Source organism: Saccostrea cucullata, unplaced genomic scaffold (genome assembly GCF_032062105.1).
Source record: "Saccostrea cucullata isolate Sc308-1 unplaced genomic scaffold, CSIRO_AGI_Scuc_v1 ctg2788, whole genome shotgun sequence".
Classification (NCBI taxonomy): domain Eukaryota; kingdom Metazoa; phylum Mollusca; class Bivalvia; order Ostreida; family Ostreidae; genus Saccostrea; species Saccostrea cuccullata.
This window is the reverse complement of record NW_026929907.1, coordinates 49011-62500: the sequence shown is the minus strand read 5'-3', so window position 1 is coordinate 62500 and position 13490 is coordinate 49011. Positions and strand designations below refer to the sequence as shown.

The window sequence follows — 13490 nt, the reverse complement described above, 5'->3', positions numbered from 1 at the left end:
ATAACGAATTGGCCGCCATCATAACTATATTTGTCCGAACCTACTGCAGCGCCTCTAGCGGGAGACTTATTTTAATTTATGCGCATAAATTATGACATAAATTTCTATCGGTGCTATTCGATTCAATCCAGATACTGTAAAAAAAATAGCTTAACAAAAAAAAATACTTTCATGATTTTTCAAATTCTCTCAAGACAATCAGTGTATTAAGTTTAATGTGTAATAAATAGATCCTCATTGTCATTTCCTGTTGATAACAACAGTTGGTATACATTATACAAATTTTCAAAAAGTTTTAAGTACTGTAGGTAACACATGGATATAATAAAAAGTACCTGTTTGCTCTGTAGGGGTAGAAAATGAAAGTGTCGTTTCTACAAGTTCTGCTTGGGCCGTTGACGCACAGCGACTTAAAACTTTCATATCATATAACCGACCGCCTCCTGGCGGCCGGTAATTAATAATATTGATAGCAGAATAGACCAATACTCTTGAATAATCAACCTGAGTAACACGAGATTAAATTATACATATAGATCAGTATGTATGTATATTGTACATTGAAAATGTAAACTTACTGTGCAGTCCTGTTTGTGGATAAACTCAGTCTGGTGCTTTCGTGGACAGGCTGATCTTGAGAACAGTCCTGGCAAATCCAACGGTCAAGTCCTCTCCCTCTCATCGTCTCCCAGTACACTTCTTGTGACACACCTGAAAGGATTTCATAATTAGTACAATTCATTTTTAAATTAAGACATCATAAAAAGGACTTGATTACAATCATTATATTTGATTTGATAGATATAATTATATGTGAATTGATACATGAGCAGCAGGGGGTATACTGTACACTCAATACACTCATGGAAATGAGGTCAAAGTCATGACCTTCACCTTGGAAATGAGGTCAAGGTCATGACCTAATTCCAAGAAGGTCATGACCTTGGCCTAATTTCACGCTGGTCAAGGTCGTGACCCAAGAAGGCCACGACCTTGACCTAATTTCACTGACTAGGTCGTGACCTTCACCTTAGCAACTTACTGAAGATCGTTATCATGACCTTATTTTTTAGGTCTGGCCTTGACCGATCAACTTAAAGAAGGATGAAAAAACAAGGGTAAGTTTACAAGTGACAAATATGACCATGACCATTGAAGGTCAAGTCATGTAGGACAGCCGGTCAAATTTATGGACTGTATCAATTCTGAAGCACAATTAACAGTATATGTTAGGGTTTTTTTAGGTCAAAGCAAAGGCTTTCTTCATCTGGGGATTGACCTACTAACCTACATTAAAGTCACTTGTAGTATAAAAGAGTAATTTTGCAAAGCATTTCTCAAAGAGAATGCTAATAACCACAACAAAAAAAAAACGGTAAGTATCACTTTGACAGTGTATATATTTTACTTTGAACACTGATCAGAAACTTTTTTATATTATTAATAACGATCTTTTTAATGAACTTTTTTCTTTTTTTCCCTTGCAACAAGATTTTAAAAAAAGAGAGAACATTAATTCATACATACTGAGTTTATTTCTTCATACAATTACATGAATCCAGAATTCTCTTTCTCAAATGAGAGATACAAACAACACCGTGTGATTTTTAAAATAACTATATCACCTATTTATCATTTTTTTTCTTTACAATAAGATTAGAGAGAGAGAGAGAGAATATTTATTCATACATACTAAGTTCATTTTTTTCATACAATTACATGACTCCAGAATTCTCTCTCTCAATTGAGAGATACAAACTGCACCCTACGATTTTTAAAATAACTCTCTATATAACCAATAATAATGTTAATTTGATCAAGATTATTCCTCACTTTCTTTTCCAAGTTTTCAATGTTTCTAACTCTTTATGGAGAGAATAGGGTGGCACTGGGGTCTTTTCTATCATGGAACTTTTGAGATGACGTCGTCTGAAATATAAGGGTCGTCTTAATTAATATACATTTGAAAGAAATACAAAGTCTACTTGCATTTTCATATAAAATAATTCAGTTAATGATTTACTTCGTTGAAGTATGAAGATTCACTTGAAAATGAGTCGGACGAATAACCATAATATGTGTACTTCTCAAATTTATAAACATAATTAGGGCCCCGCAAGAATTTGCGGGTGCCCTATAGTAATCACTCTGTCTGTCCGTCCGTCTGTCTGTCTGTCTGTCTGTCTGTCTGTCTGTCCGTCTGTCACTCTTCCGTCCACAAATTTTCTGTTTTTTACCAATAACTTTTTTTATGGTTGCCCAATCATCTTCAAATTTGGTATGGTAGTTCAGTAGGCAGAAATACATATTTTGATGCTAAGTTTGGTTCTCTATGTCTTCTGGTTTGGAGCTGGGGTGATGGGGTAGATTCTTAATCTATGCATAAGAATGAATGGACAACTTTTTTTATGGTTGCCCAATCATCTTCAAATTTGGTATGGTAGTTCAGTATGCAGAAATACACATTTTGATGCTAAGTTTTGGTCTCTATGTCCCCTGGTTTGGAGCTGGGGTGGTGGGGTAGATTCCTTAACTTTAAATACCAAAGCATTGGCAAAGAGAGATAACTGCTGAAGATGTTCCCATTATAAATTGAATGCTCTTTGAGTCCCTTGGGATTAATTAGCTTTCCTCCTGAAAAAAATGCAGAGCATTATCTTTATCTGTCAAATTGAGATGAATTACCAATTCTGTCTACAAATACGGTTGTTTTGTAGTTAAGTCAATTTGGAATGCTATGAACACTCATAAATGTGGATTTAAATTTTTATAATTTATTTTTGTTTAATAGTTATCATTTCATTGAATTCTAATAACAAGAAATAGATTGAAGAAGATTTTTTTAATTTGCTTTTTTCACTTTATGTTAATTTAAGAATATTATTAATTTTTAGGATAATTGTATAAAAAAAACCCATTCTATCATTAATACTGAAAAAGTTCTAATTGTAACTTTTGAAGAAAATAATGAGAGAGGTAGTCAATTAATCCCTTGGGATTAATTATCTAGCCTGCTGCAGGAAAGTAGTAGGCTTTTCTTTATCTGTCTTAGATTAATGAAAACCTTTGTCTGCAACTGTTGTTTGTTTGAAGTTAAGGTCAAGCCTTCATGATATCTGCATTCATTGAAGGCTGGCATTTTATATAACACAAGCCTCATAATTGTTTAAATATACATTCAATGTTAAATTGTTCTTTACTGTCTAATGTAAATATAAGGATATTATTTTCAGGTTTTTAAATATTCAAGAATTATCTTGAAATTTTAAGAATACAGTTGCTTCGTTCATTTTTTAATCATCTGCGACCTATTAATTCTACCCCATGGCGGGGCCCTTGCTGACTGGTCAGTTTTCTAGTTACTTATCATATACCTTAATTCTGTCATTATGGAGACTTCAACGTCAATAAACCCATTGCTACATGTAGCTGTCGAACTATCGTAATTTTTTTGTGGACTTCTATAGGTAGCAGTCTGATTTTCCCTGATAACGTACCCCTCTGGAGTAGTTGCTTTTAATACCGCAGTACGGGTATCACCGGTCTCGACACAGTTTTTAGTCATGGAATATCTTTATTAAAAAAGAGAGGAAGCGTTTGAAAAAAAAAATGAATTTAATTTTAAAAATTTATTATGCTGATTACACATACAGTAACAAGTGATAAGAATACCTTTGAAATACAGGTGTTTGTTCTGACTTTTGAGGATTGTCTTTAAAATTTATGGAATTTGAAGAATTTCTAAAATTGTTAGAAATGCATAAGATAAATTTTGATTATACTATGGATGATACAATGATACTTTTTCTTTTGTACCAAAAATTAGGAAAAATCTTTAATGCCAATACAATGTAATTAAAAACAAAACTAATAAATAATTTTTAAGTCAGTACAATTTAGCGTTTATTGATGCTGATAGCATTAAAACGTAAGATTTTATTATACTCAGTACTTACTCGACATCCAAATCAGGAAGATCGAGTTCTCTATGTAGTTTTTTTCCATTCTTCCTCGAACCCTACGAAATTTTCAAAACTATTTTCCTTTTGATCCGAGAAAACGTTTTCTTGTTTTTGATGAATCGCTGGTGGTTGTTGCTTCGGTTTACACATTTGCATTCTTGGTTGTAGTGGTGGTTTCTGCAGCAGTTCTTTCAGAGTGGGTCCCTTGCATTTACGTTCATTATTTTCCAAACTGTCCCTTGATTAAAAAAAATGTATATATAAAAAAAATCATGTCTACTCTTTGTTTTAATAATAATTGTATTCATATAAGATGCATGCTTTTCAGTTTTCTAAATGCCTAAATAATGAAAAAAGAATTTTAAAAAATACAATTAAAAAAAATAATACAAAAAAATTAACTTATATGAATGTCAACTGTGCCTCAGCCATTCTTATCTCTAAATCAGAAAGAGAATTCTGGATTGATGAATGAAAAATCTTCAACCTTATATATGATAAGATATACAATGCCTTGAATTCATCATTAGCTGACTACAAGTTTTTTTTTTCTTGACCTTAGAGGAAGCGTCTTTTATAATGCTGAGAAAACATTATTTAAAAGAGATCTATATTCTATATTTTACTCCCTTAACCTTGTACCTATATGTGAAAAATGTGTGTCACTGAACAATAGTTATCATGTTTGAATTACAACTGAATCTTTTGTTCTGTCGAACTGATGCTGAGGAAAGCACATTATTGTATGACTTTAGAAGTTTGTTCTTAATTTGTGTCACTGAAAACAATGGTCGTCAAATACAACATATATTTTGTGCACCCTATAGATCTTGTGAAAACATTATTTACAACAAAGGTCTATTTTGTTTTTGATCTTTGTGGTAATTATGAGTAAAAAAAAAGTGTGCACATTTCATGACCTCTTTTGAAGATTATAGAATTATTATTGCATTCATTTATGTGCTGCGTAAATTTATAATATTCTAAAAATTCGTTCATTTTTTTTTCTTCTGAAACATTTTCCATTCACACATAAAAAATAAAGTTTCATGACGTCCAAAAGTGTCAATAAAAAAAATGAAACTGTCCGGAAATAGAGAGACTAAACTTGGATTCGTGCTTTACAATACCTAATTTCAAATCGAGGCAGAGCTCGTTTTTAAAAGGCGCGGTTGACTGTTGAGTACGCGGCAGCAATGAGGATTATTCTAATCCTAACGACTTCTATGATCTTGGCCTATACACCCCAGACTGTATGCATACCGTGTACGCCATGTAAGGAATTCACTAGCATGCATTATGCCTACTGCCTCGCGGCGGCCCCCTCAATGTGCGTGTTTGTGAGGGGGCAGGCCAAAACCATTCTCGTCGCAAATTGTAATGTCAAGGTTTTTCACCCACATGTCGATAAGCCAATATTAAAAACACCATTCATAGCCAACTGTGGTAAGTTTTTATTTTCATAGCAATTTTTAGGTCCCCTGAGGTGACCTATTGCTATCCGTTTTCGTCCGTCGTCGTGTGTCGTGCGTCGTGTGTTAACATTTGAACATTTTCAGCTTCTTCTCTGAAACCACTCAACCATTTTTAACCAAATTTGGTATACAGCATCTATGGGTGAAGGGGAACAAAAATTGTGAATTTCATGGTCCCTGCCCCCCTGGGGCCTGGGGGGTGGGGCAAAAACCACTAAAATTAGTGCAATCTTTAAAAATCTTCTTCTTTACTCCTGGACATCAAGCAGGCAAACTGTTGGCATGAATGTAATGAGCATTGAGTCCTCTGAGTACCAAAATTGTGAAATTCATGGCCACAGGGTCAGGGGTTCTAGTGCTAGGGCACGGCTATTTAGATTATGAAGTGAAAGTACATTATTTCTTTGAAAATCTTCTCTGCTCCTAGGTATTAAATAAACTAACCAAGCACATAGTGATGATGAACAAGAGTGCCTCTTCTTAAATTGTGAATTTTATGACCCCAGGGTCAGGGGTTCTGGTGTTAGGGCGGGGCTCTATTGGTTATATAGTGAAAATGCATTAATTCTTTGAAAATCTTCTTCTCTACTTCTGGGTATTGAATTAACTAACTAAGCACATAGTGATGATGAGCAAGAGTGCCTCTTCTTAAATTGTGAATTTTATGGCCCCAGGGTCAGGGGTTCTTGTGTTAGGACGGGGCTCTATTGGTTATTTAGTGAAAATGCATTAATTCTTTGAAAATCTTCTTCTCTACTTCTGGGTATTAAATAAACTAACTAAGTACTTAGTTATGATGAGCAAGAGTACCTCTTTCAAAATTGTGAATTTTATGACCCCAGGGTCAGGAGTTTTGGTGTTAGGGCGGGGCTCTATTGGTTATATAGTGAAAATGCATTTATTCTTTGAAAATCTTCTTCTCTGCTCCTGGGTATCAAATAAACTAACCAAGCACATAGTTATGATGAGCAAGAGTACCTCTTTCAAAATTGTGAATTTTGTAACCCCAGGGTCTGGGGTTCTGGTGTTAGGGCGGGTCTCTATTGGTTATTTAGTGAAAATGCATTAATTCTTTGAAAATCTTCTTCTCTACTTCTGGGTATTAAATAAAGTAACTAAGCACATAGTTATGATGAGCAAGAGTGCCTCTTTCAAAATTGTGAATTTTATGACCCAGGGTCAGGGGTTTTGGTGTTAGGGCAGGGCTCTCTTATATAGTGAAAATGCATTTATTCTTTTAAATTCTTTCCTTTGCTCCTGTGTTTAATGCCAATGATCCAAATATATATTCATGATGAAGAAATGTGCACCTAGCAAAATGGTTATTTTTTTGTGCCCCCGCCCCTTCCCTGGGTAGGGGTGAAGGGGGGGTGTACAAAGTCTGAAAATAAATTAATGCTTTGAAATTTGCTCTTTGGTGTGTTAATCAACCAATCAACGCACTGGCAGCGTTAAAGGAGGTTTTGGAGCTGCTTTTCTGTTTCGCCTTATCTGATTGGTTAGATATTTAAACTGTATTATAATTAGCCAATCAGATAAAGCGAAACAGAAAAGCAGCTTCAAAACCTCCTTTAACGCTGCCAATGGAGAAAATTTTGTGTATCCGATTAATAAATCGTCTGATTACGGCATATAGAACGCTAATAGCGGTGTTTAGGTTAAAGAGACTAATCAAAGAACATCTCCCAGACAGATTGATTGCAAAATTATGATAGGTAACACTAATTATTACCTTGGTTATCTGGTTCGAAGTAGGGGTTCACCATTTGTTTACAACTTTTGTTTCTTACCTTGTGTATTTTTACTATACCGAATAAGGCCATTCTTTAAACGTGAGAAAAGGTACAATCTGCTTGAATATAACGACATGTAGATGTGTTTGACGGGGAAATTTTATATTTTTGAGATATTATACACTGTTACATTTTTTTTTCATTAACAAAAAAGGGGGGGTGTTACTATCCATACTTCAGGTGCCTGTGGTTAAATCAGTCATCAGGGGGATGAGGTTATGAACAAAAAAAACAAAATAATTATAATTCTTAACAAGAGGCCCACGGGCCTTATAGGTCACCTGAGTATTGTGCAACAACTTTCAAACAATTAAATTTGGTTCATGTTTTAACTATTTTAACTGTATTTTTACTATACCGAATAAGGCCATTCTTTAAACGTGAGAAAAAGTACAATCTGCTTGCATATAATGACATATAGATGTGTTTGACGGGGAAATTTTATATTTTTGAGATATTATACACTCTTACATTTTTTCATTAACAAAAAGGGGGGGGGGGGGTATTATCCATACTTCAGGTGCCTGTGATTTAACTTAGTTTTCGAAGCATTAAATTCGATGAACGGCGTTGCCGTTGTTACTAAAAATAGAAATTTCAGTGAAATTCTTTCAAAATGCTACTTCTCCAACAAGAGGCCCACGGGCCTTATAGGTCACCTGAGTATTGTGCAACAACTTTCAAACAATTAAATTTGGTTCATGTTTTAACTATTTTAACTGTATTTTTACTATACCGAATAAGGCCATTCTTTAAACGTGAGAAAAAGTACAATCTGCTTGCATATAATGACATATAGATGTGTTTGACGGGGAAATTTTATATTTTTGAGATATTATACACTCTTACATTTTTTTTTTTCATTAAAAAAATGGGGGGGGGGGGGTATTATCCATACTTCAGGTGCCTGTGATTTAACTTAGTTTTCGAAGCATTAAATTCGATGAACGGCGTTGCCGTTGTTACTAAAAATAGAAATTTCAGTGAAATTCTTTCAAAATGCTACTTCTCCAACAAGAGGCCCACGGGCCTTATAGGTCACCTGAGTATTGTGCAACAACTTTCAAACAATTAAATTTGGTTCATGTTTTAACTATTTTAACTGTATTTTTACTATACCGAATAAGGCCATTCTTTAAACGTGAGAAAAAGTACAATCTGCTTGCATATAATGACATATAGATGTGTTTGACGGGGAAATTTTATATTTTTGAGATCTTAGACACTCTTACATTTTTTTTTTTATTAAAAAAAAGGGGGGGGGGTATTATCCATACTTCAGGTGCCTGTGATTTAACTTAGTTTTCGAAGCATTAAATTCGATGAACGGCGTTGCCGTTGTTACTAAAAATAGAAATTTCAGTGAAATTCTTTCAAAATGCTACTTCTCCTACAGTTTTGGTCTGGTTTCAATATAACTTGGCACATAAGTAGACTACACTAAGATACATAATTAGCCGGGCTTATTGCTCAAAGAGCAATAGCCGGCTTATGGGATCCTGTTCAACTTCCTGTTCAAGGCAGGATGTTGACCCAATAGTCGTCAAATTAAACTGACGTTCTGAAATATAGTGCATCTACTTGTAATCGCTGTTGAAACAATTTATACTCATAATCTGATTAATTAAATGTGAATATAAACTGTACTGTAATTATTATTGTGCAGTTATTAAAAATACATTTGTTCTTAGTAGAGAACTTTTAACAAATTCCTACGCATAGCCTGGTTCCCTGTCCCTGTTTTGCTTCGTTTACTCTGCGTCAATGCCTCGGCAATGATGAGACAGGGTACCAGGCTAAATTTTCCACTCATTCGGCAAACCTAATCAGCCGAGGGGTCCCTAATGATGCAGGTGTTAGGCCTACACAGTGCCCCCCTAGACATCGCCAGATTTCGTTTCTGGAGATAAACGAAGAAGACGCATATTACACAAGGTATACGCGATTGCGGTATGGCGTTCTCCATGGTCAAATTATACAGCTGGTACAACGAAACTTATGCGGAAATCGGAGACTGCCGTCAATCTGACCACGTTTTAAAGTTTGTGTATGACAAAGATGCGCAGTTTATAAGGGGAATTGTGCAAGCCTCCATGCGAGACCGGAGCTACCAGGTTACTGTAAGTTCATCCCATTTCTTTGAGATTTTTGGAAGAAAGAAAATTTTTTTTTAAAGTCTTTTGTTGCAAATCACGAAAAAATGCATAATGTACAACACGTTTGGAAGTATATATGTTTTATCCTGCCTATGCAATAAATCCAGAACAAACCTCTTTCCTAATTTCCTTGACTGAAAGCGTCTATGCAATGTCTTAATACATAATAATAAATTAATATACAATTCTTTTTTTTCTCTCTCTCTCTCCTTAATTTTCAAGTTTCCATGTAAACATGCTTTTTACTTTTAAAATTGATAGAAACATAAGTAAAATTCTAGGTGGTTATTTTTTTTTTTATTTTATTAGATTACTCTTGGTAACCACTGGTAACTGTTACACAGTTGAACAGAGTACCTGTGAATGTGTAAATGGGATGGACAAATGTCACCATAAAGCCAGCATTCTTCTCTATGGGTAATTTATAAGCAATTTATGTAATATGTAAATTCACTTGGTCTGTTTTAGGTATGCTTTACCAAATTTAATGTTAAATAGAAATTATATCAAAATATGCACACCAATATATATACCCGGTATATACAAGTGTGCAGTTCACCATGTGACTGTAGGTAGCAGGGTACTATTCGTGCCCTGGAACCTCCAAGTCCACTACCTTGGCATATATAAGCATACTTGTAACTATAAAATCTAACTTTAGGCCCCAAGACTATAATATAACTTAGTAAATTAATGGAACATGTTGATACAGGTTACAAAAATGTCAGCAAAACTGATGTACGCCAGAGTTGGATTAAGCATCCAAAGAGTGTGCCACCTCGTCAAACTAAGACGATGGAAGAACTTTTTCCTGCACCTGACAGGTTTATTAATTACAGGTATGCATTTATTATGACTGTTTCATGAATGGTGCAAAATATTAAAAAATGACAGTATCCCAAAAGTGAAAATATAAAAAATAGAGAAATAGCACATTTTTTATGGGCAATATACACTTTTTTCAATGGATGGAACTGTATCTCTCTGGTCGTCCATCCTAATTTTTTCAGACCAGCAAGCTGCAGATCTGCAGCTAGCATGGTATATGTAAAACAATTCAGTGTTGTATTATGCTCCATTTTTAAACTTTTGTGAAAAATTACTAGGGCAACAAATAGGCCAGTCAATGATAGGGACAGGGAGTTCCTATATCAGAAATAGACAACTGTAGGGAGATTTTCAGGTTAATATATCTGGTGTTTTATTTTAGTGTCACATTGTTTACGAGTTTATTTTATTGTTACTTTTTTGAAAATTTAAACTGTGATAGGATAGAATGCATATACACACATGTATATATATATAAAAATTCACAAAACACCTAACTAACTCATTACACCTGGACTTTGGACTTCAGATATATAATGGCTTATTTGACATTGGACTGAAATTCTGACAAGATGTGCAGTCTTTCCATTCTTTTTGCTTTTTTTATCTTTTACATGTTTGGTTTTGTTCTTGTCTCTTTTGTTTTTGTGTTGACTTTGTTTAAAACTTTTAATTATACATTTATACTATCAATTTCTATTCAGTGTGAAGTTTTGCATCACGTCACAATCTTTTTTGACAGATGCATTCAGCGTAAACAATTCATGTGATTGATTAACTCATATTATCAACCTTGACACAGAAATAGTTTGTTGTACAAGCAAACAATCAGGGATTAGAAGAAAGTTCCAGTCGTAAAGCTTGCGGTTAGGAGGCGTATACTATTTACCTTGAACGCATCTGTCAAACTAGAAGATCGTGACGTAACATAAAACTTCAACTCAACTGCAACCTTTAGTAAAATGTTTAAATATTATTCACCCTATTTCTCATATACTTAAAGGAAGTTATTTGTACATTCTTTTCACATGTATACATATTGAAATCCAAAATTTATTTGAAGTAGTGAATAAAATAAGTTTGAAAAAATATTTAACATATATACCAGTATTAAGAATTGGTGATGTAACTGCAATACAGGTTTATTGAGTATTTGTTGTCTTTTTCACTGCGGGTTTAATTTTTTTGTTTAATTAAATCAACAGCAATGCATTGGATACTATCCCCCGAGCCACCTGTGCCCACACTTAAAGTGCCTCTAGTTGAAGACCTCATCTCTAGCCAGGAATTTATTTCTGCAGAGAATCCAATCGCTTGGATGAAGCAAAAATTAATGATAAATGAGCAAGAAATCCAACAGGTAAAGACAAATGAGTTGCATAATGAATAGAATGTATTCTGTTTTATTATGAATGTTGTTTAAGTTTTAAGATTTTTGTCATGTTTTAGATTGCCTGTCTTACCACTGGTCAAAAGGAAAATTGCATGTGGTCATCTGTTAGGAAGAATAGATTAACAGCTTCAAACTTTGGTTGTGTTTTGGCAGCGATCAAGAGAAATAGGTATACTGGTAGTTTACATGCCTTTATATGTATATGTAATTATAAATGATACTTGTAAAAGCAGTTAATTATAAAATCAAAAATATTGAAAGTTTGCTCCTTATATAACAGATATCCTGTCTCCTTATACAAAAGATTATGCTCAGCGTATGATCTGTCAAAGAAGGATGCCATTATTTGGGGGACGTGCAATGAAAAAGTCGCAATTGAAAAGTATAGAACTTTTGGGGATGCAGTTGTAGAGCCAACAGGTTGGTATATTTCTTTCCTAAGCAAAATTTCAATTTCTTTAAAGCAAATAAAAATTGATGATAAATAAAAAATTTTCTTGAGCTAATTTATTTAAAATTCAGTTATTAAACTGAAGTTTAAGATAATGAATATAAATATACTATTTTTATGTTTTATTTATAACAAGTCATCAATGCATAAGAAAATCAGAGTGTTGCATATTAATGCTATTTTGTAACTTTATAATACTGTTCATATTAGGTATCTGGCTACACTGTAATGGGGTTCTTGGGTCAAGCCCCGATGGACTCATTCGTCGTCCTGCTGCATTTGGATTCAGCTATCAGAATTCAGGACTCGCTGACATATTAGAGATGTCAAACGTTAAGCCAGAAATACTGGAGGTGAAATGCCCCTTTTCAGCAAAGAATATGACAATTCCAGAAGCTATTGAAAAAGTACATGATTTTTGCCTAGGTAATAATAGTGTATATGCATTTGTTTGAATATGTTTCATGTACTGAGATATTACTTTAAATAATTTCAATATATTAGTTTGGATAAATTTAAGTACAATTTAGCAATTGTTAAAAAAGTTTTTTCCTTCTGTTGTAATGTTAGTCCTCAAGGCAGATGATTTGCCTTCTCACTTTATTGTACAGTAAGGAACAAAATACTTATACATGTAAATATTTATTAGTTAAATAGTTTTGTCTTATATTAACGATTGAGGCACCAATGAAAATTCTTATTCTTTAAAAATCTTCAACATATATATTTTTTTCATATAGAGGTTCAGGATTTTAATGGAGTCAAGTCCTTCAAGCTACGAGAGAACCACCAATACTATGATCAAGTGCAAGGACAGCTTCATATAACTGGGAAATCCTTGTGTGATTTTATGGTCTGGACACCAAAAGACTGCGATTGTGAGAATTAACAAAGACATCAATTGGGAGATCAACATATCTGTTTTGACAGACTTTTATTTCTGTAAATTTCTCCCGTATTTACAACAGCTATAAGATATAACATTAAACATGGTGAAAAAATTTTAATTTTAATATCTTAGTTATCTACACTTGCAAAATTCTGAGCAATTTCCTGCATAAGGGGATCCCGAAAATTGACTAAAACACAGCATAATTGAAAGACTTTTGTAGAAATATATCTAAATTGCTGCGGAACATGCCGTAAAATTTCATAATTCTTAATACGCTCATTTGCTCTTTCAACATGTATGCGTGACTTAGCAATTCTTCGACATAGTTGGACCTCACTGGGGGTGTATTGGGATTTAGATGTAAGAAAGGGAGGAATATTTAGATGTACTCCTTGGGGCAACAACTTGTGAATAGTGAACCCTTTGTCTGCTTAGATTATATCACCTGGAGATAACTGTTCTAAGACTTTACAATGTTCTACAATTGCAACATCAGATGTGCTGCCAGGGTACAATTTACTAATAAATACCAAAGCACCA

The 13490-nt window shown here is 33.8% G+C and overlaps 1 protein-coding gene across 3 annotated transcripts; it reads left to right on the top strand.

Moving 5' to 3' along the window:
* Positions 1–9546: 9546 nt before the first annotated feature.
* On the top strand, positions 9547–13077 carry LOC134282449 (uncharacterized). 3 transcript variants are annotated; one of them, XM_062764856.1, is made up of 7 exons: positions 9547–9803; positions 10099–10225; positions 11420–11574; positions 11664–11776; positions 11888–12027; positions 12269–12465; positions 12799–13016. In XM_062764856.1, exons 2-7 carry the CDS (start codon positions 10108–10110, stop codon positions 12883–12885), a joined length of 810 nt encoding a protein of 269 aa, XP_062620840.1. In that variant the 5' UTR covers positions 9547–9803; positions 10099–10107; the 3' UTR covers positions 12886–13016. The 3 variants fall into 3 exon arrangements, with proteins under 3 accessions (XP_062620840.1, XP_062620839.1, XP_062620841.1); XM_062764855.1 differs by having other exon boundaries at positions 9548–9803; positions 12269–12484; positions 12799–13077; XM_062764857.1 differs by lacking the exons at positions 9547–9803; positions 10099–10225 and adding an exon at positions 10935–11171 and having other exon boundaries at positions 12269–12484; positions 12799–13077.
* Positions 13078–13490: the final 413 nt, after the last annotated feature.

Bases quoted from the DNA above. Each gene is read 5' to 3' on its own strand.
- LOC134282449 (XM_062764855.1), top strand. From the start codon at position 10,108: ATGTCAGCAAAACTGATGTACGCCAGAGTTGGATTAAGCATCCAAAGA. The intron at 10,226-11,419 runs GTATGCATTTAT...TTAAATCAACAG, and splicing joins GACAGGTTTATTAATTACAG to CAATGCATTGGATACTATCC. The intron at 11,575-11,663 runs GTAAAGACAAAT...GTCATGTTTTAG, and splicing joins ATGAGCAAGAAATCCAACAG to ATTGCCTGTCTTACCACTGG.